Source organism: Nanorana parkeri, unplaced genomic scaffold (genome assembly GCF_000935625.1).
Source record: "Nanorana parkeri isolate BGI_ZX_2015 unplaced genomic scaffold, ASM93562v1 scaffold2755, whole genome shotgun sequence".
NCBI lineage: Eukaryota > Metazoa > Chordata > Amphibia > Anura > Dicroglossidae > Nanorana > Nanorana parkeri.
Window position 1 is genome coordinate 47,891 of NW_017309023.1, and position 20,849 is coordinate 68,739.

A 20,849-nucleotide genomic window follows, 5' to 3' on the forward strand; every position below is an offset into this window, starting at 1 on the left:
TTATCTGCATCATAGCACAGCTGTGTGCTTGATGTCACTAAGGTCACATAGAGCAGAAGCACACAGAGAACCTTCACAACTTCCATATTCCGAATACTTATCTGGTGAGGAGAAAAAAAATTAATGTTCCTGACAAGTGAAAAATACCTGGACTGAGATCCTGGCTCAGCTGACACACTCCAGCCTCTGTTGCAGCCTCTCACTTTGTGACTTAATGTCTGATCACTGGGGGAGGGGAGACTGAGGAAATGTAGGGGCATGCATGGTTAGACTTCAGAGGTTCACGAATGGGTGGAATTGGGAATCCCTAGCCTGCAGAATCCTAGACTCACTTAGATATTGCCAAGATACCAGGTCATCCCAGATTGGTGCGGTGACCTTGTGATGTCCTGGGAAGGTAGACGGTGTCCCTTGTATGTACTGATGTGCAATGTTTTGGAGTAAACCATTACTTGACTGCATTTCAAATACGTGATGGACCTCTGCAATTCTATGGTCTGGTGCTGTTTATGTCTGATTTGACGAGGATGGGATACTGGACAGGTATAAAACTCAGTAGGTTGGCAACTTGGAAGGAACACCAGACTTCCAGATGAAGATGGTCCTGGTTGAAGATACTTAGAGCCTGGGTGTTGCCTAATCCAAGGTCTAAAACAAGTTCCTAACCTGGTACGTTCTTGTAGGAGCTGTGACAGTTTTGCTTGCGAGTGACGGAACATTTTTGTTCCCTTCTCTCTAAATCCTTTGACTTTGGTACTGGCTTGGCTTCCTTCCTACACCCAAAATTAGCAATGTAGCTTTTATGTGCCTCATTGCTCACAGTGGAGCCATATTGGCTATTTAAACTGAGGCTCTGCTAGCCCTCAGAGCTGGAAGGTCTTCAACAGTGGTCCTGTTACTTGCTATTCTGCATCCTGATTTCCTTTACCAACTTGGCTTGCTCCTTGACCCGTCTACAACTCTGCTCATCCGTTCCAGCACTGACATCAGCGGGTTTCTCTGACTACGATTCCTGCCCGTCCCCTGGTATGTCACTGTTAACCCAGCCTATTCCTGACTCTGTTCCTACTCGCTGACTTGGCACCGCACTGACTGTTGCCAACTCCAGAAGTATTCTGACTCCATGTCACCTGTGCACCATATCTCTCAGTACTTCGTAGCACTAGACATCTATGTTCTCAAGGACTTGTGTCATCAACCAGCAATCGTGCCACTCATATGTTGCCCTTGCATTCCCAGTTTTCCTATTCAGGGGTGCTTGGACTTAAAAAGTCAGAGGGGCTATCCTTGTCATCTCAGGTACGACACTGTTGGCCTCCGTAAGGTCTGATAATCGGCAAACTTTGATCAGGTGAATTCCGGATGTATTCTGACCCTGCGTCACCTGTGCACATCTCTCAGCACGTCATACAACTGAACATCTACGCTCTCAAGTTCCTGTGTCATCAACCAGCACTCGCGCCACTCATATGTTGCCCTTGCATTCCCGATGTTCCCATTCCGGGGGCGCTTGGACTTTAACAGTAAGAAAGGCTATCCTTGTCATCTCAGGTTCCCAGCCAGGTACCTGACAGTCTGATAATCGGCAAAGTTTGATATGGTGAATTCTGCTGTACCCAACAACCATTCAGTACACCAATCCTCCCTTCAACAGAGATCACATGGCTCCATGCCTAGGGTTCGGGTCCTATGATCAGCACTGGAGATAGTCTAGAGCTGCATTTTCTCCCGGAAAGGTTGACTTTACATCGGCTATTATCATTTTATCTTACTCTTTGATGATGGGGCCACTTTGACCCTTCCGTAAATGTTGCTTCAGGCAAAATAAATATTTTGGTAAGCTCATTTCGATCTTTATGCTTCTGCTGCATGCTTGTGTACAGAATATTTGAGTACATTATGATATTGACACATTGTCACACACAGTGATGTGTGTGACAATTTTATTCCACTAATTTATTTATTCCACCAGATTTATTCCACCTTATCTAGAAAACTCTAAAGAGGCCAGTGAAGGATTCCAAACAGAAGTCTCGGGGGGGGGTGTTAGCAGGAGCAAGGAAAAAAAGTAATGCTTGGGAACTTGCTTTACACACCTGGATATAGTAATGGCAACAAGTACACCATTTAGCATTACACAACAGCAATTTAAAGGGTATGTACAGACACAATAACATAGGTGATAAATACTATTTATTACTCCATTTTCGGCCTTGCTGTGAAATATACTATCAGTCAAAAAGGTACAAGGAAGTGGTATCATGTTTTAATGGATGACATACTTTTTTTTTCTTTTAAAGCACACCTCCAACCAGTAATTAAAACGCACCCTTTATTCCAGTTCTGTATGCTTTATATGTCACAACACAGACGGTATAAATACCTGAATCTGATCTTACATTAGCTTCCTGTAATGCACTGTAGTAGAACACTCAGCTAGGGAGGGGAGAAGGGGCAGCACTCCGGCATATCAGGGCTCTATTACTGTGCACAACATTGTCGAGCCAACCTTGTGAACGTGCCAACTGGAGGAGAGTGCTCATGCATGTGGGTCTGCTCGTTCGTGGTCCAAACAGCAGGCTACGAGAGGAGGGGTAACTAAGGAAACAGCAGCCATTATGTTTCACAATATGGGTGGGAGGGGTGAAGGGCTTGGAGTTAGGCACAGGAAGCTTCTATCTCTAAGAGTAACAAAGAACATACATTGGGGGCATATAATTGGGATCCTGAGAATATGAGTTTTGCCTGGAGTTCTGCTATAGGCCAAGGCTGTGGAGAAGAGGGCACTCCAAGGCCAATTTAACTTTGGCATCATGTTAGGTTGTCCCACCAGTGACTGAAATGGGCCACAGTGCACCTTAAAGTATCTTGTATCTCTAGCCAAAGCGTCCAATGCGGAGACCTAGTCCAGTGACAACTATGAGGGTATTTCCCCACACTTTGGGGATAGTTTCTGTACTTCCTGTTGTGTCTCCAAACAGGAAGTGAAGGGAGATCTGCCCAACTGGATACAGATAGGGTCTTGACCATTCCATACTGTATCCGAAACTACAAACATACACTGTAATATGATCGCTGGTAGTTTCCTGCTTTCAAACTATGCAGGCGGCTACTCTTCCTCATCTGGAACCCAACAAAAGGCCAATGCAACGCAAAACACAGCCCCATCTTCTCAGCACAAAGGGATCTTATCTGCGGCGTGCAACTTCTTATGATACGTGAAGGCCGACCTTGTCTGAAAACATTTACCGCACTCGGTACAGGAGAAAGGCTTCTTGCTGCTGTGAATCGTCTGGTGGGTAATTAAATTCGACTTACAAGAAAAACACTTCCCGCACACCGAGCACGCATACGGCTTCACCCCCGTGTGAGTCCTGAGATGGTCGACAAGGTACGACTTCCGGGAATAGGTCTTCCCGCACTCTGAGCAGGAGAAGGGCCTCTCTGACGTGTGGCTCCTCCTGTGTGTGTTCAGATGGGTCCTCTGGGAAAAACACTTCCCGCACTCTGGGCACGGGTATGGCTTCTCACCCGTGTGTACCCTCTCGTGGAGGATGAGGACCGACTTGCGGGAAAACTGTTTCCCGCACTCGGAACAGAAGAACGGCTTCACCCCCGTGTGAAATGACTCGTGCGTGATGAGAGATATTTTGTGGGAGAAGCACTTGCCACATTCAGAGCAGCAATATGGCTTTACCCCTGTGTGAATCCTTTCGTGGGAAACCAGATGGGCCCTCTGAGAGAAGCTTTTTCCACACTCGGTACATGAAAACGGCCTCTCCTCCGTGTGGGTCCTTTTGTGTCTCAAAAAGGCCGATTTCAACTTAAAGCTTTTCCCGCATTCGGAACACGAATACGGGTTTCCCCAGGTGTGGTTTGGTTGGCGTCTCTGAACAAGGCAATTCTGAATAAAACTTTTCCCGTAATTAGAATGCGAATAGATCCCTTCTGACTTGATGATACGTTCCCTGCGCTCGGGAAACGGGAACGTATTGCCCATTTGGTGATAGTCAACGGGACGCGAGTGACCAGGAAAACTCCCCTCGTATAGAGAGGGATCCGATGACAGGCCAACCATGTGACGTCCTGGCTGGATATACAAGGCCATTGAGTTTGCTCCTTGAGGATCTCCTAGGAGGTCATCTTCTCCACCTCCACGTGGAGTAAAAGTGGACCATCTTTTTCTGCTTTGAGGACCACCTAGAAGACATAGGACATGGACAGTTACGCCAGCTTTCAAGAAATTTCCAAAAACATCAATTCTTTTACAGTTATGGATTTGCTTGTGGGGCTGCCCGAGTGTTTTCTAGAGCGTGGTCTCCTGTGGCCAGACAAGTGCTTAGTCAGCATCTGCATTTTTTGAGGACACACAACGTCACCGGCCTATAAACCACTCATCTCACGAGCCTTGAATCCGTCAAACAGCTATCAATAATGGGGGCACTGTTACGGAGTCTAATAGAGGCTGAAGGCTCCTGACTCCACCACTGGGCACATACTGTCTCCCAAGCTTTGATGTCTCTAAGAAGAGAGTGGAGCCCTCTGAGATGTATGAGAGACCCCAGAGAGTGTGTGTGGGGAGAGACTGGCCACATCTCTTGGCCGGGAACACACAATAACATGATTTGAGGAGGAGAGCCGGAGTCTAATAGAGGCTGATGGCTCCTGACTCCCCCCACTAGACACATTCTGTCCCCCCATTACTGTCTACTGACAGAGGGGGGGGGGAGAAGAGATTGCTGTAGTGACTGAACAAGGAGAATCTGGGACTCTTTTCTGGATTCAGTGTTTATTCCTCACCTGTGCTGATCTTTGGAGGAACATCATCCTCCTTACACGGCTCATCACCGCTAACATACAGCTCTTCTTCTTCCTCTTTAACTTCCACTTTAATGTCCAATAGTTTTTCAACCTAGACAACACAAAGTCTGCGTTACATAATCTACAGAAATAAATCTCTTTGTTGGACCTTCCGGAACCAGCATGAAACATGAATATAGCAAGTCCGAATTCTAAAGCTACTCTAGTCCATTATCGTGGGGAATACCAGAGACAAAGAGGACAGGGGACATCTTTCTGGGGTATTTCTGTTACTGGGTCCACTAAGATATAAAGCCGTGCGAGTGGAGTGACTCCTCTTAATGGCCGTCCCTGATGTTGAAACTCTAGAGCTCAAAGGGAATATCTAAGTCCAATTCCCACAGCTCCATAGAAGCTACCATATGATACAGAACAACCCAACTTCCTCTTTGTGTTTGCTATCCAGAAAGCGTGGCTTCCCCTGGTTCACATAATATATCCAGCCACCTTCCTCCCACCGCCCAACACGGTCATAAGGTAATGTGAGAAAGTAAGTACACCCCATGGTAATTGACTCAGCATTCCTAATATGATGTTCGACCTACCCGATAGTCACGTAGAACCGTGTAATTTACCTGTAAATCCCGAGAATACAGAGGAGAACAACACTTGTCTTGTGTTTCTGAAGGAAGTTCCTCCTCTTCACTCGGCTCATCATCCCTCTTATAAGTCTCTTCTTCTCCATCTTCAGTCCCATACTCAGTCAGGTTCTCTTTCTACATAATCCACAGAGCAATACAATTATTATCCAGCTCCAGGCACCTAAGCAGAACATGATGGCTCAATGCTTCCATCTACCTGATCCTCCTGAGGGATCTCATGATGTTCCTGGGTGGAATCCCGGGAATACAGAGGACAGGCCTGAGAGATCTCCTGATGTTCCTGTGTGGAATCCCGGGAATACAGAGGACGGGTCTGAGGGATCTCATGATGTTCCTGTGTGGAATCCTGGGAATACAGAGGACGGGGACATCTCTCTGGGGTATTTCTGTTACTGGATCCATCTGTAGGAAACACACACACTGACTGAATACATTGTTTCTATGTCTTTATATCAGAGGATGTGTGTATCTAGGGGGATCCTCAATACTCAATACATGAAAGTCTCCTCTTACCCGGTGATGTGAGGGGTCGCTCGTTCTTTATTCTAGCATCCTTGTAGAGGTCCTTGTGTCCTTCTAAATGTTCCCATTCCTTCAAGGAGAAATAGACAGAGACATCCTGACACCTTATAGGAACCTGACACACACAATGATACAGTCACCATCCAGACACATCCCTTGTCTGTTCCTGGATCATGTCCCAGAATTCCCGGCACCGCTCACCTCACCCGTCAGCAGCTCAATGATCTTCTGGGTGACTTCTAGAACCTTCTTGTTGCTGCCCTTCTTAAAAATCAGGGAGGGAGGCCTCAGAGGATCACTCAACTTCTTTATGGGTCCATAATCCTAAATATGGAAATAAACCATGAAAACCTGTCCCAGAATCCTCCTCACCTCTCCGGTCTGTGTTTTATGAATAGAGATAAGAGTGATGTCATGTGACCTCCCAGAATCCTCCTCACCTCTCCGGTCAGGTCTGTGTTTTATGAATAGAGATCAGAGTGATGTCATGTGACCTCCCAGAATCCTCCTCACCTCTCCGGTCAGGTCTGGGTTTTATGAATAGAGATAGGAGTGATGTCATGTGACCTCCCAGAATCCTCCTCACCTCTCCGGTCAGGTCTGTGTGTTATGAATAGAGATAAGAGTGATGTCATGTGACCTCCCAGAATCCCCCTCACCTCTCTGGTCAGGTCTGTTTTATTAATAGAGATAGGAGTGATGTCATGTGACCTCCCAGAATCCCCCTCACCTCTCTGGTCAGGTCTGTGTTTTATTAATAGAGATAAGAGTGATGTCATGTGACCTCCCACAATCCTCCTCACCTCTCTGGTCAGGTCTGTGTTTTATTATTAGAGATAAGAGTGATGTCATGTGACCTCCCAGAATCCTTCTCACCTCTCCGGTCAGCAGGTAGATTATCTCCAGGGTGAGGTTTAGGATCTTCTTGGTCACGTGACTCCGCGCCTTCTCCATCTTTGCTCCTCATGGGAGGGACCAACGGAGACTCCTGTGAACAACAACACGTACCCAAACAAAAGAAATCAAGAATAAAATACAAGCACGCTTTTGTCGATTGTTTTGGCCAATTTACTAAGCTGAATGAACCCGCCTTTCCATCAACCATCTAACTACATGGCGGATGCCCTTGCACATTACTGGAAGCCATGACAGGTTCCCTTCACACAGTAAATGACCCCCAAACAATGTTCTCAGCAATCCCCATTCTGAAGTGTAACTGATAATCACCTTATCATTAAATAAATATTATTGTGTCCCCGTCTCGGGCTGGAGACATGGAGGACCCCCTTCAGCCCTGGGCAGCTGTCTCCCCTCTATCATCACTTCCTGGTACACTCCTCCCACTTCCTCCCTGTGGCTCCCAACTTCCGCTGTGTGCGTTCCAAGGCCGCCAAGCCGCTTCTCGGTTACCATAGTAACGCCAAGCTCTTTCCGCAGACCGAAGTTACACCATTGGTTTTTGTGACAGAACACCAGCTCTGTGTCTATTGGCCCCACGGTGCTTGAAAAAAGCCAAGCTGACCAATGTCACTATAAGACGGCGGCGGCCATTTTCTTGGAGCACATTCTATCTCCATTATGCCAGAAGAAGATAATTTGTGTAGCACAGTGGGAGAGCTGTTTAATATGGCTCAAGAGGAATCGTTTACTCCCAATTGATGGGGGGAAAAATTTTAAAAATTTGCAGTTCTTGTGCAGTGCGGCGGCCATTTTGTTGTTGCCCGTAGGAGGAGACAAGAAGTAGAGGTAGAAGCTTCCTGGTGTCCAGACTGGACAGTGTGTTCCCAGGGAAGAGGAGGTAATAAAGTCCTTATATTAAGAGGAGGGAGTCCCAGCATTCTCTCTCTGGACTGAAAGGGGGAGTATGGGTCATGATTTGACCTTGTGGGTCAGGTCACATGTCCCTTAGCAGCACAATGTAAGGGGTCAGCAGGTTCAGCACTGAACCATCAACCCTTTCTCCAGCTTGCCCCTCTCTGTGCCACCTGAAGACCACTTTCCCAGGATCCTCTGCTCCATTTATATGGCTGGGCGTCCTCTGGTTATTTCTTAGCATGCTCTGCCTGCTGGCATTCCCCTTCCCTGCCAGTATCATAAGCTGCCCATTGGTGTCCTACAGCCCTCGGCATATAACGTACACTTCATTGCCGCCGTGTAGCTTTATCAAAACCATTTCACATCTTCGCCCCCATCAGAGAGATTCTTCTCAATTTCGGTTGTGTCAACCGTACAGGAAGTGAGGGAAAATTCACTCAAAAGGGGCACAGACAGCAATACAGGCTCAACTATTCAAAACTAAAACTATAAAAAAGAATTGGTGCTGCTTTTCCATAATGTATGATATATTGAACTTTACAGAGGTCCCTCCCACGAGGAGCAAAGACTGTTTCTGGGCTTTTCATTGAAGATGGAGAATCACATGACTGCGAGGTTGTTGCAGCTCACCCTGGAGATCATCTACTTGCTGACCGGAGAGGTGAGGAGGATTCTAGGAGGTCACATGACATCACTCTAATCTCTATTAATAAAACACAGACCTGACCGGAGAGGTGAGGAGGATTCTGGGAGGTCACATGACATCACTCTCATCTCTATTAATAAAACACAGACCTGACCGGAGAGGTGAGGAGGATTCTGGGAGGTCACATGACATCACTCTTCTCTATTCATAAAATACAGACCTGACCGGAGAGGTGAGGGTTATTATGGGGACAGTAACCATTTATATATGTAATGTTCATTATCTTATTATGCAGGATTATGGACCGATTATAAAGAAGTCCAAAGACCCTCCACCTCCCTCCCTGACCCCCGAGAAAGACAACGACAAGAAGATTTTAGAAGTCACCCAGAAGATGATTGAGTTGCTGACAGGAGAGGTGAGCGGTGCCGGGGATTCTGGGACATGATCCAGGAACAGACAAGGGATGTGTCTGGATGGTGACTGTATCATTGTGTGTGTCAGGTTCCTATAAGGTGTCAGGATGTCTCTGTCTATTTCTCCATGGAGGAGTGGGAGTATCTAGAAGGACACCGGGATCTCTACAAGGACGTCATGATGGAGAACCGGCCGCCCCTCACATCACCGGGTAAGAGGAGACTTTCATTTCTTGAGTATTGAGGATCCCCCTAGATACACACACCCTCTGATATAAAGACATAGAAACAATGTATTCAGTCAGTGTGTGTGTTTCCTACAGATGGATCCAGGAACAGAAATCCTCAAGAGAGATGTCCCCGTCCTCTGTATTCCCGGGACTCCCCACAGGAACATCATGAGATCCCTCAGGCCCGTCCTCTGTATTCCCGGGACTCCCCACAGGAACATCATGAGATCCCTCAGGCCCGTCCTCTGTATTCCCGGGACTCCCCACAGGAACATCATGAGATCCCTCAGGCCCGTCCTCTGTATTCCCGGGATTCCACACAGGAACATCAGGAGATCCCTCAGGCCCGTTCTATGTATTCCCGGGACTCCACACAGAAACATCATGAGATCCCTCAGGCCCGTCCTCTGTATTCCCGGGATTCCACACAGGAACATCATGAGATCCCTCAGGCCCGTCCTCTGTATTCCCGGGACTCCACACAGGAACATCATGAGATCCCTCAGGCCCGTCCTCTGTATTCCCGGGATTCCACACAGGAACATCATGAGATCCCTCAGGCCCGTCCTCTGTATTCCCGGGATTCCACACAGGAACATCAGGAGATCCCTCAGGCCCGTTCTATGTATTCCCGGGACTCCACACAGAAACATCATGAGATCCCTCAGGCCCGTCCTCTGTATTCCCGGGATTCCACACAGGAACATCATGAGATCCCTCAGGCCCGTCCTCTGTATTCCCGGGACTCCACACAGGAACATCATGAGATCCCTCAGGCCCGTTCTATGTATTTTGGAGATTCTACACAAAAACATCATGAGATCCTTCAATCCCATCTTCTCTATTCCCGGGATTCAACGCAGGAACAACATGAGATTCTTCTGGCTGATCAGGTAGATGAGTTTGGGTGTCATTTCAAATACAGGTTTTCAACCCACCCTGACAAGCCAACACAGGAGATGTTTGCAGCATGTCTCCCCACTTAGAGCTACACATAAGTGGTTGCAGTTTGAGGTTTAGAGATTTGGTGACCAGCACAAACGTTTGGGGACTTTGGGTTTGCACCTGTATGTCCATGTAATGTCAATGAAGGCCATAAACACAGTGAGCCTATTACATGTGATCCTTACCAGGATTGGATATTATTGTGCATCTTTATTTTCTTTTGTGTTGTGTAGGGTGACACTCTGATTGCCATAAAAGTTGAAGTTGATGAGGATGAAGAAGGTCTATATGTGAGGGGTGATGATCCATGTAAGGAGGAACGTTCTCCAGAGATCAGCACAGGTGAGGAATAAACACTAGATCCAGAGAAGAGTCCCAGATTCTCCTTGTTCAGTCACTACAACAATCTCTTCTTCTCCCCTCCCCCTCCTCTGTCAGTAGACAGTAATAGGGGGACGGAATGTGTCTAGTGGGGGGAGTCAGAAGCCATCAGCTGTTTTAACACTTTTCCATGTGAGAGGTCGATCCACCACGTTCCTATATCTTCTCATTCTATTCCTTGTAGGTGGATGCAACGGCTGGATGGAGAAAAGTGCCGTCACATTTCCAGGCGAGGAAGATGAAGACATCACACCAGATTTTCCAGATGAGACCCCCATTGGCCCAAATCTCCTTTCAAAACGTGTAGACCTTTTGTATTATCCATGGCGCGAGACTCGGTTTTCTGAAGACCTCCATTCTGTCATCCACGGCACGTCTCGTGCCGGGGCCGAAACGTTTCCTCGCTTTGGCCACAGCGAATATTTTACTGAAAGCGAATGTTTCATGGAGAAGAGAACTCACGGGGCGGAGAAGACATATCCATGTCCCGAATGTGGGAGATGTTTTCTCCAAAAATATCTTCTGCATCGTCACCAGACCAGCCACGTCGGAGATAGAGAAGCTTCCTCCTCCGAACCTGGGAAATGCTTTCAACAGAAAACAGCGGCTCTGCGACGCAAAAGACTTCACGCAAGGGCCAAACCGTTCTTGTGTCCCGAGTGCGGCAAGTGTTTTTCTCAGAGGGGCCACCTCAGTTCCCACGAGACGACTCACACGGGAGAGAAGCCCTATTGCTGCTCGGAATGCGGAAAGTGTTTTTCTCAGAGATCGTCTCTGCTGACGCATGAAAAACTTCACACCGGGGTGAAGCCGCATTCGTGCTCCGAATGCGGGAAGTCTTTTATCCGGAGGTCGGTCCTCAATTTGCACAAAAGGGTTCACACCGGGGAGAAGCCGTATCCGTGTTCGGAATGCGGGAGGCGGTTTTCGCAGAGGACACATCTTATAGTCCACGAAAGGACCCACACCGGGGAGAAGCCATATTCCTGCTCCGGATGCGGCCAGTGTTTCTCCCGGAAAACCTATCTGGACAAACATCACCAATCCCCCGGCAAATGCTTTAATGGCCAGTCGAGTTTTCTTGGTCAGGAGCGCTCCTGCACCACCAAGGAGGTGTTCTCTTGTGATGGATTTGGGGAATCTTTTCAGTGTGAAAGATCTTAGTTATGTTGGTTGGGGACACGTTGTCCTTATAAACCGTCTTTGTACTGAAGGCGTGGTTCGTACAGAAGTCACATTTCGGTCAGGACGTTGAGAGTCCACAGAGTGGAACAGCCAAAGCCGGGGTTGAAGTGTTCCAGAACCAACGGGAGTGATGTCAAGGACAGGAATGGAGTGGTGGGACGTGGCAGGATAACTCTTATAGATAACACGTGTAAAGCAAAGGAAAAGGTTCACTTAACTCCTCCCCCTTGCCCTTTGCTACCTTAAAACTTGCTATATAAGCTCTGGCTCCTGACTTGGAGCCTAGACAGGTTCGAGGACCCTGTCCTCTTCCCCATATGATAGCCATGTGTGCCTGAGCTACCAATCACCAGCTAGCATGGTCAACAGCGCACCCTCCTTCTCCCCATCCCTTTTCTAGCACTGTGACGTGGGAAGGAGGGGAGTGAGTGACATGCACCTCTATACACAGTACTGAGTATTTCTTTTTGATCTGGCCTCCAAACAACGTGGATAGGGAGCGAAGAGTAGGTGATTATGTGCTGCTGGGTAGGGGGGAGACTACGGGCAAGGTTAACCTGACCTGGACTACACTGTAACAACCGCAATGAAATGTAGGCACCTTGTGGTTCCTGCAAGTACCTGTATTAGCCTTCAAGTCCATCCTTGTCTCCATGTGGAGCCCCTTATATTCAAGGCCCAGTCTGTACACGAAGCAGTAACTTCCACCCAAGCCATGATTAGGCCCCATCCTCCCTAGGTGTAAGCCATGTCCCGTGTCATCCAGCTGTCAAATGCCAAAGTGGGTAGTAGAGGCTCTTATCAAGAAAGTCACATGTTTACGTCTGCTATTATTGCCTGTGAGCTCCTCCCCTGTATGAAGCCCGATTTGTGGGTGTTCCTATTGTGGAGCTCAAGCAGAGCTCAGTTGGAACCGCTCCCTCTGCTGTGAGCGTGCATGTTGGTCAGTCCTATGAATCTGCTCATGATAGTTTTGCTGACACGCCCCCCTCCCCCTGCATGAGCGGTTAAGGTGCTGGTCATGGGCATGGACCGGGCATGCACCCGGTGCCGGAGGCAAGCATCGCCTATCACAACTAATTAGGTATTCATCACCTACTGAGCAGCATAGTTGAACAGCGGTGGGGGCAGGGGAACGTGGTGTCGACCATGCTAGCTCAGCACCTATAACACTGAACAGAACGGGACAAAGTACTACTTGCACTTGGTCCGCAGGGGGACTGGAGGAACAGAAAATAAGTGCGGTGAGACTGCATTTCTCCATGTCTTATCCCTTCAAAGGCCCTACAAGTACAGGAAAATAACGGTTGATGTGCCAGAAATATATTGTTCTCCTTCCTGTTTGAGCCGACAACACTATCCCTGGAATTCATAAAGAGGGTTGTCGACATGTTTTAGAATTGTGTTGTGCCTGCAACAGATACATGCGCATGTTTATGAATAGGTGGTATGGAAGCATTGTGGAGGCTGGAGATGCACCGATACCCGTTTTTCGGTATCGAGTACCGATATTTATCTTTTGGTGCTTGCTGATACCGAGTACCGATACTGGTACCTCCGCTACCTTGGAGCCGGCTTCCCGGGCAATCAGAAATCTGGGTGGTGTGTCATTACCTGATTGCCCGGGAAGCCGGCTCCATGCTGTTTGGCCGCCTCGTTGCTGATTGGCTGGGAAGCCGACCTCCTGGCCAATTAACATTGAGCCAGCCAAACAGCATGAAGCCGGCTTCCCGGCCAAGCAGGAAGCCAGGCGGTGAGTCATTAACCGCCTTTCAGATTGGACAGGAAGCTGGCTCCATATTCCCTCGTGGCAACGCCGGTCAGAGGAAATCTTCCTCTGACCGGAAGTTCGGATTTAGGGGTAAGTATCGGAGCATTTGGGCGAGTAAAAGTACTTGCCCAAATACTCGGTATCGGCATTGACTGGTATCGGTGCGCCCCTAGTGTGGGCAGCACTGACGCAGGAGTGTCCATGCCATGAACACGCAATCTTCCTTCCATGTTCAGCCTCCGAGCTGCACAGCATCCTTAGTTGCTAGGACAGTGTTGGCTGCACAGCATCCTTGGTTGCTAAGACAGTGTTGGCTGCACAGCATCCTTGGTTGCTAAGACAGTGTTGGCTGCACAGCATCCTTGGTTGCTAAGACAGTGTTGGCTGCACAGCATCCTTGGTTGCTAAGACAGTGTTGGCTGCACAGCATCCTTGGTTGCTAAGACAGTGTTGGCTGCACAGCATCCTTGGTTGCTAAGACAGTGTTGGCTGCACAGCATCCTTGGTTGCTAAGACAGTGTTGGCTGCACAGCATCCTTGGTTGCTAGGACAGTGTTGGCTGCACAGCATCCTTGGTTGCTAGGACGCTGTTGGCTGCACAGCATCCTTGGTTGCTAGGACACACATTTATTTGCCCTACATGTGGCTGCTTTTTTGTTGTTGTTGCAGACATGACGAGGGTCATTGGGAACATGGGATTGGATTTACCGGACATTTCCATTCTGTGGTTGCTTCATACAGCTCTGTAAAAAATGAATAAAACCGTTTTGTGGTCTCCTTTGGTCGTGTTTATTTTTGCCCTCCGAGATGGCGGATACGTGCAAGTGCTCCCCAGCAGGATCTGGCTCCTTCTGTTGTTCTAAGGAGGTCACATGACCTCACCATCTGGATGGGGACTCGGCAAGATCAAGAGGGGTAAATTATCCATCGACGCCAGGCTCTGCACTTACAGACATCGTAGAGTCAAATAAGACCCCCACCGCTACCCTGCCCACCCAAGTGCTCGAAGGCGTGAAATAACCTCGCTGCAGAAAGGGTGGTCCAGGATCCCAGAGCAGCGGGTCATGTGACTAAAAGCCTAGGTACTGGTCATGTGATCTTTACTGAAGGAAAAGGACAGCTACTCTGGGACTTTGCCATGGTCTCCACCCTCCATATGACCCAAGTTTCTGCACTGATCCCTGAACAGTACACACACACACATTCTGCAGTTGTCAACATAATTGCGTCACAGCAAATGCCTCCACCCGGAAATAACGAGCGATTACCGAGTGCTTGCTTGGCATACTAAACAGAGCTTGCATACATAATGAGCAACTACGGCCGCCCCCGTGTTTATACACAATTACACGTTACATGTAGAAATAAGGTTTTTAATACATAACACGCTTTGATGAGACTATGAACATCTATCTGATCTCTTTCAAACATGCTAAAAAAAAAAATTCATGTAAAAAGATCACAGTTGCCCTTTAATAGCACCATGGCTATGAGAGGTCATGTTACTCCCCTTCCTCCCATGATACAGTACTGGGTGCCCGAGTGGCCAAACACCAGGCATGGATGCGGTCACATGGTGGACAGTGAGATGGTCCTTAGCACTGTATAGACTTCGACTAGAGCAAATTGGAGCTACCACGAGGTCTCTTCTCTTCCCTCTTGTAGGCAAAGAACGTGGTGGGAAAGCAAAGTGAAGATGAGTATATGCAGAGGCTGGTGGGTATTGAAGCTGTTCCCTTGCCCTGCACAAGTTTACTTTAAGAGTCCAATCACCTTACCCCATCGCTGCAAACGTCTGTCCTTACCATTGCCGTCGGCGTTGTGGGTCCTCTGGTGAGTGAAAAAGTTTGATTTGTTGTTGAAGCATTTCCCGCACGTGGAGCAGGAGTACGGCTTCACCCCCGTGTGGGTTCTGTGATGATCGTCCAGATCAGCCTTGCGGGAATAACACTTCCCACACACCGGGCACACATATGGTTTCACCCCCGTATGAGTCCGCTCATGACCGATGAGATGGGACCTCTGAGAAAACCGCTTCCCGCACTGCGTGCATGAAAACGGCCTCTCGCCCGTGTGGACTCGATCGTGCGTGATGAGGGACGATTTCCGGGAAAAACACTTTCCGCATTGAGAACAGGAAAATGGCTTCACCCCCATGTGAATCTTTTCGTGTGTAATGAGGCAGAATTTGCGGGAAAAACATTTGCCACATTGGGAGCAAGAAAATGGCCTCTCTGCTGTATGGCTCCTCAGGGGTGGGATGAGTCCTGCCCTCGTGGTAAAACCTTCACCACGATAAGATGGGACGGGTTCCACCTGCATGTGAGCAGCTTGATGAGAGACGGGAAGAGGTATATGAGGAGGAAAGCCCATCCAGGTTGAGGGATCAAATGATGGATGTCCACTGTGAAGAACGGGGTTTATAGACGGAGACCTTGAACTGTGTAATGTGAGGTTATCTAGTTCAGGTTCCTCTGTCTTGTAATGTCTGTATCGTCCATCCGGGGAAAAGGAGACATCTAGAAGATAAGAGGAACAAAACTATTTGTCAGGAAGTTCTGGAGCTGGGAGAGTACAAGAAACAAACTGTTATTTAAATCTGGAGCTCGGAGAACACATAGCTCTCAGAACTCCGTCACCTCAGTCTGAAGCTTGGAGAACACATAGCTCTCAGAACTCTGTCACCTCAGTCTGAAGCTTGGAGGACACATAGCTCTCTAAACTCTATCACCTCAGTCTGGAGCTTGGAGGACACATAGCTCTCAGAACTCCGTCACCTCAGTCTGGACCTCAGAGAACACACAGCTTTCAGAACTCTGTCATCTCAGTCTGAAGCTTGGAGGACACATAGCTGTCAGAACTCTGTCATCTCATTCTGGAGCTCGGAGAACACACAACTCTCCTAACTCTGTAACCTCAGTCAGGACTTCCGAGAACATACAACTCTTGGAACTCTGTCACCTGACTCTGAAGCTTGGAGAACACAAAGATCTCGAAACTCTGTCACCTTAGTCTGGAACTTGGAGAACACACAGCTCTGAGAAATCTGTCATTTCAGTCTGGAGCTTGATGAACACACAGCTCTCGGAACTCTTTCATCTCAATCTGGATTCTCAGGGAACACTCAGCCCTCGGAACTCTCATCTCATTCTGGTTCATAAAGCTCTCTAAACACTATCATCTGTCTGGAGCTTGGAGAACACATAACTCTCAGAACTCTGTCATTCAAGTCTTGAGCTTGGAGAACAAACAGCTTTCAGACCCCTTTCATTTCAATCTGGATCTCAGGGAACACACGGCTCTCAGAAGTCTCTCATCTCAAACTAGAGCTTGGAGAACAAACAGCCCACGGAACTCTGTTCTCCAAGCTCCAGACTGAGATGAAAAACAGCCCACGGAACTTTTTCATCTCAGTCTGGAGCTTGGAGAGCACACAGCTCTTGGAACTTTGTCATCTCAACCTGGATCTCAGGGAACACACAACTCTTGCAACTCTGTCATCTCAGTCTAGAATTCGAAGAACACACAACTCTTGCAGCGTTGCCATTTTATTCTAGTGCTCAAAGAGTACACAGTTCTCAAAACTCTGTCATCTCAGCTTGGAGCTAAAAAAGCACACAGCTCTTGGAACATTTCCATTTCAGTCCACACCTTAGAGAGTACACAGCTCTCAGAACTCTGTCATATCAGTCCGGAGATCGGAAAACACACAACTCTAGGAACCCTGTCACCTGAGTGGGGACATTGGAGAACACACCACTCTCGCAACAGTCATCTCTGTCTGGTATTTGAAGAACACACAAGTCTTTGAACTTTGCAATTTCTAGAGCTTGAAGAGTATACAGTTCCCAAAACTCTATTTTTTGAGCTCCAGACTGAGATGACAAAGATCTTAGAACAGATGGAAGAAGATTTTGGGACTCTTCTGGATTAGGTGTTTATTACTCACTTGTGCTGATCTCTACAGGAATTTCCTCCTCTTTACACAGCTTAACCCCCATCACATACGACTCTTCTGCTTCCTCCTTCAACAACATTTTACCCTAAATAAACAATAAATCATATTATATGAAATTTAGCACCACAAGATCCGTTTGATAGATCTGTTATAACCAATACAATTCAGATAAAGTATGTTCACCATAGCACCACCTACCTGATCATGCTGAGGGATGTTGTGACGTTCCTGTGTGGAGTCCCAGCAGTACAGGGGACGGGGATATCTCTGTGGGGTATTTCTGTTACGGTATCCATCCATGTGGACAACAGTTGGACAGATCGAGCCTAGACATGGAGCACAAAATCCTTTAGCTACACCCCTCAGCAAAAACTCAGCAAGGCTCTTACTTAAATTCTTACTATTGATCCAAGTTGTCTAGGGTCTCCTAAAGTTAATACTTTTGTGTACAAGGCTACATGGCCCATCACACTTCAGGAAGTGAGCAGAGCAGCTACTGATATGAGGAGAGCGGAAGTCTAATAGAGGCTGACGGCTCCTGACTCGCCCCACTAGACACATTCCGTCCCCCCATTACTGCCTGTAAATAAAGATGAGAGTGAAGGCCCCTGTACTGAGATGTATGAGAGACCCCAGAGAGTGTGTGTGGGGGGGAGACTGGTCATGTCTCTTGGCTGGTAACACACAATGACATGATGTGAGGAGGAGAGGCGGAGTCTAATAGAGGCTGATGGCTCCTGACTCCCCCCACTAGACACATTCCGTCCCCCCATTACTGTCTACTGACAGAGGAGGGGGGAGAAGAAGAGATTGTTGTAGTGACTGAACAAGGAGAATCTGGGACTCTTCTCTGGATTTAGTGTTTATTCCTCACCTGTGCTGATCTCTGGAGGGATTTCCTCCTCGTTATATGACTACGGCTCTTCGGCTTCCTCGTCAACTTCAACTTTTATGGCAATCAGAGTTTCACCCTAAATAACAAATATAGAATACAGGTAATAAATGTCTAATTCTGGTAAAGATCACATGTAACAGACTCAATGTGTTATGGTCTTCATGGACATTAGATGGATATTGGACATACAGGGGAACGCACCTCATCATTGCTCACAGGTTTTCCAACCTAATTTGAAATGACACAAGCTCATCTACCTGATCATCCTGAGGGATCTCCTGATGTTCCTGTGTGGAATCCCGGGAATACAGAGGACGGGTCTGAGGGATCTCCTGATGTTCCTGTGTGGAATCCCGGGAATACATAGGATGGGGACATCTCTCTGGTGGGCTCCTCTTACTGGATCCATCTGTAGGAAACACACTTTCAATGTCTTTATATCATGGGATCCTCAATACTCTTCTCTCCTTTACAAGAAATTAAAGTCTCCTCTTACCCGGTGATGTGAGGGGCGGCCAGTTATCCATCATGGCGTCCTTGTAGAGATCCTTGTGTCCTTCTAGATACTCCCACTCCTCCATGGAGAAATAGACAGAGACATCCTGACACCTTATAGGAACCTGACACACACAATGATACAGTCACCACCCAGACACATCCCTTGTCTGTTCCTGGATCATGTCCCAGAATTCCCGGCACCGCTCACCTCTCCTGTCAGCAGCTCAATGATCTTCTGGGTGACTTCTAGGATCTTCTTGTCATTTTTCCTCCCTGGTGCCAGGGGGGGAGGTGGAGGGTCCATGATGACGTTCGGAGTCATGCTCCGTCTTTGGCGGACACGGGGATGGCCGCTGGGTGTCACATTATCGCCAGCTGTCTTCTTCACCACTGTGTAATCCTATGTAGAAAGCAAGAGTATGTTTTCATATTAACATGTTGAGAACGCGCAACCGAGGCCTAAGAGCGATGTCATGTGACCTCACAGAATCCTCCTCATCTCTCCGGTCAGGTCTGTGTTTTATGAATAGAGATAAGAGTGATGTCATGTGACCTCACAGAATCCTCCTCATCTCTCCAGTCAGGTCTGTGTTTTAGTAATAGAGATAAGAGTGATGTCATTTGACCTCCCAGAATCCTCCTCACCTCTCCGGTCAGGTCTATGTTTTATTAATAGAGATAAGAGTGATGTCATGTGACCTCACAGAATCCTCCTCACCTCTCCGGTCAGCAGGTAGATGATCTTCAGGGTGAGCTGTAATATCTCAGTCATGTAATTTTGCTCCTTATACATTCTCAGCGAAGGGACTCTGCACCTCGTGGGAGGGACCTCTGTAAGATTACATGATATCAGATCATGAATTAAAGTGTAGGTCCAGCCCAAAACATTTTTGGGGGATTTGGATGCCGCAAAAACATGGATTAAAGTTCTAGCCCCTCACCATTCCATTCAAATCATTGGCTGCATCTCCAATTTACACACTTGCTGTTATAATGTCTCATATCATCAAAGCTTTGTCCCTATGGTCCATCACCATCCTCAGTGATGACCCAGGAAAGCTTCTAGGATTCGGGACGTATCTCCAACTTCCAGCCCTCAGCTAAAATTGATCTGGGGGTGGTCATGTAGCCGCCAGATCAAATTTACATGACTCAGTGGGGTTGCAGGCCAAAAACTCAGATTTTAACATTCCGGTAGCGAAAGGGTTAATTTACACTTTAAGTAGACGAACGGTCTTAGCTCCCCCCTCCACTCTGACTCCGTGCCTGCAGGGAAACATTGATACCCCCACCCTCTGTGGCATTCAATGCCCCACAATTCCCTCCACACACCCCATAATACCGCCACCCCGACCTTGCCCATTCTGGAAGGAGCACTTTTTCGATAGTCTCTAACAATAAGAAGAAGACATCATTACCTCCTCATTACCACTGCACACACTCTCCAGACTCACACCCCCCACCAAGAGGACTCTAGGCTTTCAGTCGATCCGTCCTCTCCTCTGGGCTACAACAAAATGGCGTCCTGCAGGAAAAAACCTATTGAATCCATAAAATGTATAGATTTTTTATATAACCATCAATATAAATACTGCCAATGTGTAAAAAACAGAAAGGTTTCCGCTCTATGGCAAAAATATCTGAGTAAGTTGATACATGAAGATAAATGAATTATAAGAGCTGGTCTACAACAAAATGGCACTGCCACCTCTTCCTGTCTATTGCTGGCGAATACTCCCTCCTCTTCCGGTCTACAACAAAATGACTGCAGAGGAAACTTCCCCCTCTTCTGGTCTACAACAAAATGGCCACACCAAGGACACTTCATCCTCTTCTGGTCTACAACAAAATGGCCACACTAAGGCCACTTCCCCTTCTCACCCTCTAGTGGTGGCTTTGGCTTCACTCTGGAATAAAAGGCTGCTCTCACATGCCATTGCATTTTCCACATCTGTCCAATGGCACACGGACACAGCGAGCGTCTGGCTCAGCGACTGGCCTCAGATTTAGTCGTCAAAATATAGAAATAATAATATATTTCAATAGTTGTAATTTCTTTTCAAGTACAAAATAACACTACGCATGTGCTCTGTACTTTATGAGCTAAGCAATATGTCAGTGAAAT

At 47.6% G+C, this 20,849-nt stretch overlaps 3 protein-coding genes across 3 annotated transcripts in view; 1 reads left to right on the top strand and 2 right to left on the bottom strand.

Moving 5' to 3' along the window:
• Positions 1-3,128: 3,128 nt before the first annotated feature.
• LOC108802259 (gastrula zinc finger protein XlCGF52.1-like) lies at positions 3,129-5,545 on the bottom strand. Its single transcript, XM_018574129.1, has 3 exons — positions 5,468-5,545; positions 4,801-4,912; positions 3,129-4,200 (listed from the first exon to the last, which is right to left on the bottom strand). Exons 1-3 carry the CDS (start codon positions 5,543-5,545, stop codon positions 3,173-3,175), a joined length of 1,218 nt encoding a protein of 405 aa, XP_018429631.1. The 3' UTR covers positions 3,129-3,172.
• Positions 5,546-10,861: 5,316 nt separating this feature from the next.
• LOC108802261 (gastrula zinc finger protein XlCGF67.1-like) lies at positions 10,862-11,581 on the top strand. The gene has a single exon (XM_018574130.1). The coding sequence runs from the start codon at positions 10,862-10,864 to the stop codon at positions 11,579-11,581; it is 720 nt and encodes a 239-aa protein (XP_018429632.1).
• Positions 11,582-15,125: 3,544 nt separating this feature from the next.
• The window catches only part of LOC108802262 (gastrula zinc finger protein XlCGF57.1-like), an 11,272-nt gene continuing 5,548 nt past the window's right edge, over positions 15,126-20,849 (bottom strand). Inside the window, exon 7 of the mRNA XM_018574131.1 lies at positions 15,126-15,660. Within this exon, the coding sequence (XP_018429633.1) occupies positions 15,126-15,660 (535 nt within the window). The remainder of the gene's footprint in view (positions 15,661-20,849) is intronic.

What these genes read in the sequence shown, in the direction of transcription:
- LOC108802259 (XM_018574129.1), bottom strand. Translation starts at nt 5,545, where the DNA reads ATGGAGAAGAAGAGACTTATAAGAGGGATGATGAGCCGAGTGAAGAGG. An exon ending in TTCAGAAACACAAGACAAGT is followed by an intron (nt 4,913 to 5,467) that starts GTTGTTCTCCTC and finishes TGTGTTGTCTAG; the next exon opens with GTTGAAAAACTATTGGACAT. An exon ending in TCCTCCAAAGATCAGCACAG is followed by an intron (nt 4,201 to 4,800) that starts GTGAGGAATAAA and finishes TATGTCTTCTAG; the next exon opens with GTGGTCCTCAAAGCAGAAAA.
- LOC108802261 (XM_018574130.1), top strand. Translation starts at nt 10,862, where the DNA reads ATGGAGAAGAGAACTCACGGGGCGGAGAAGACATATCCATGTCCCGAA.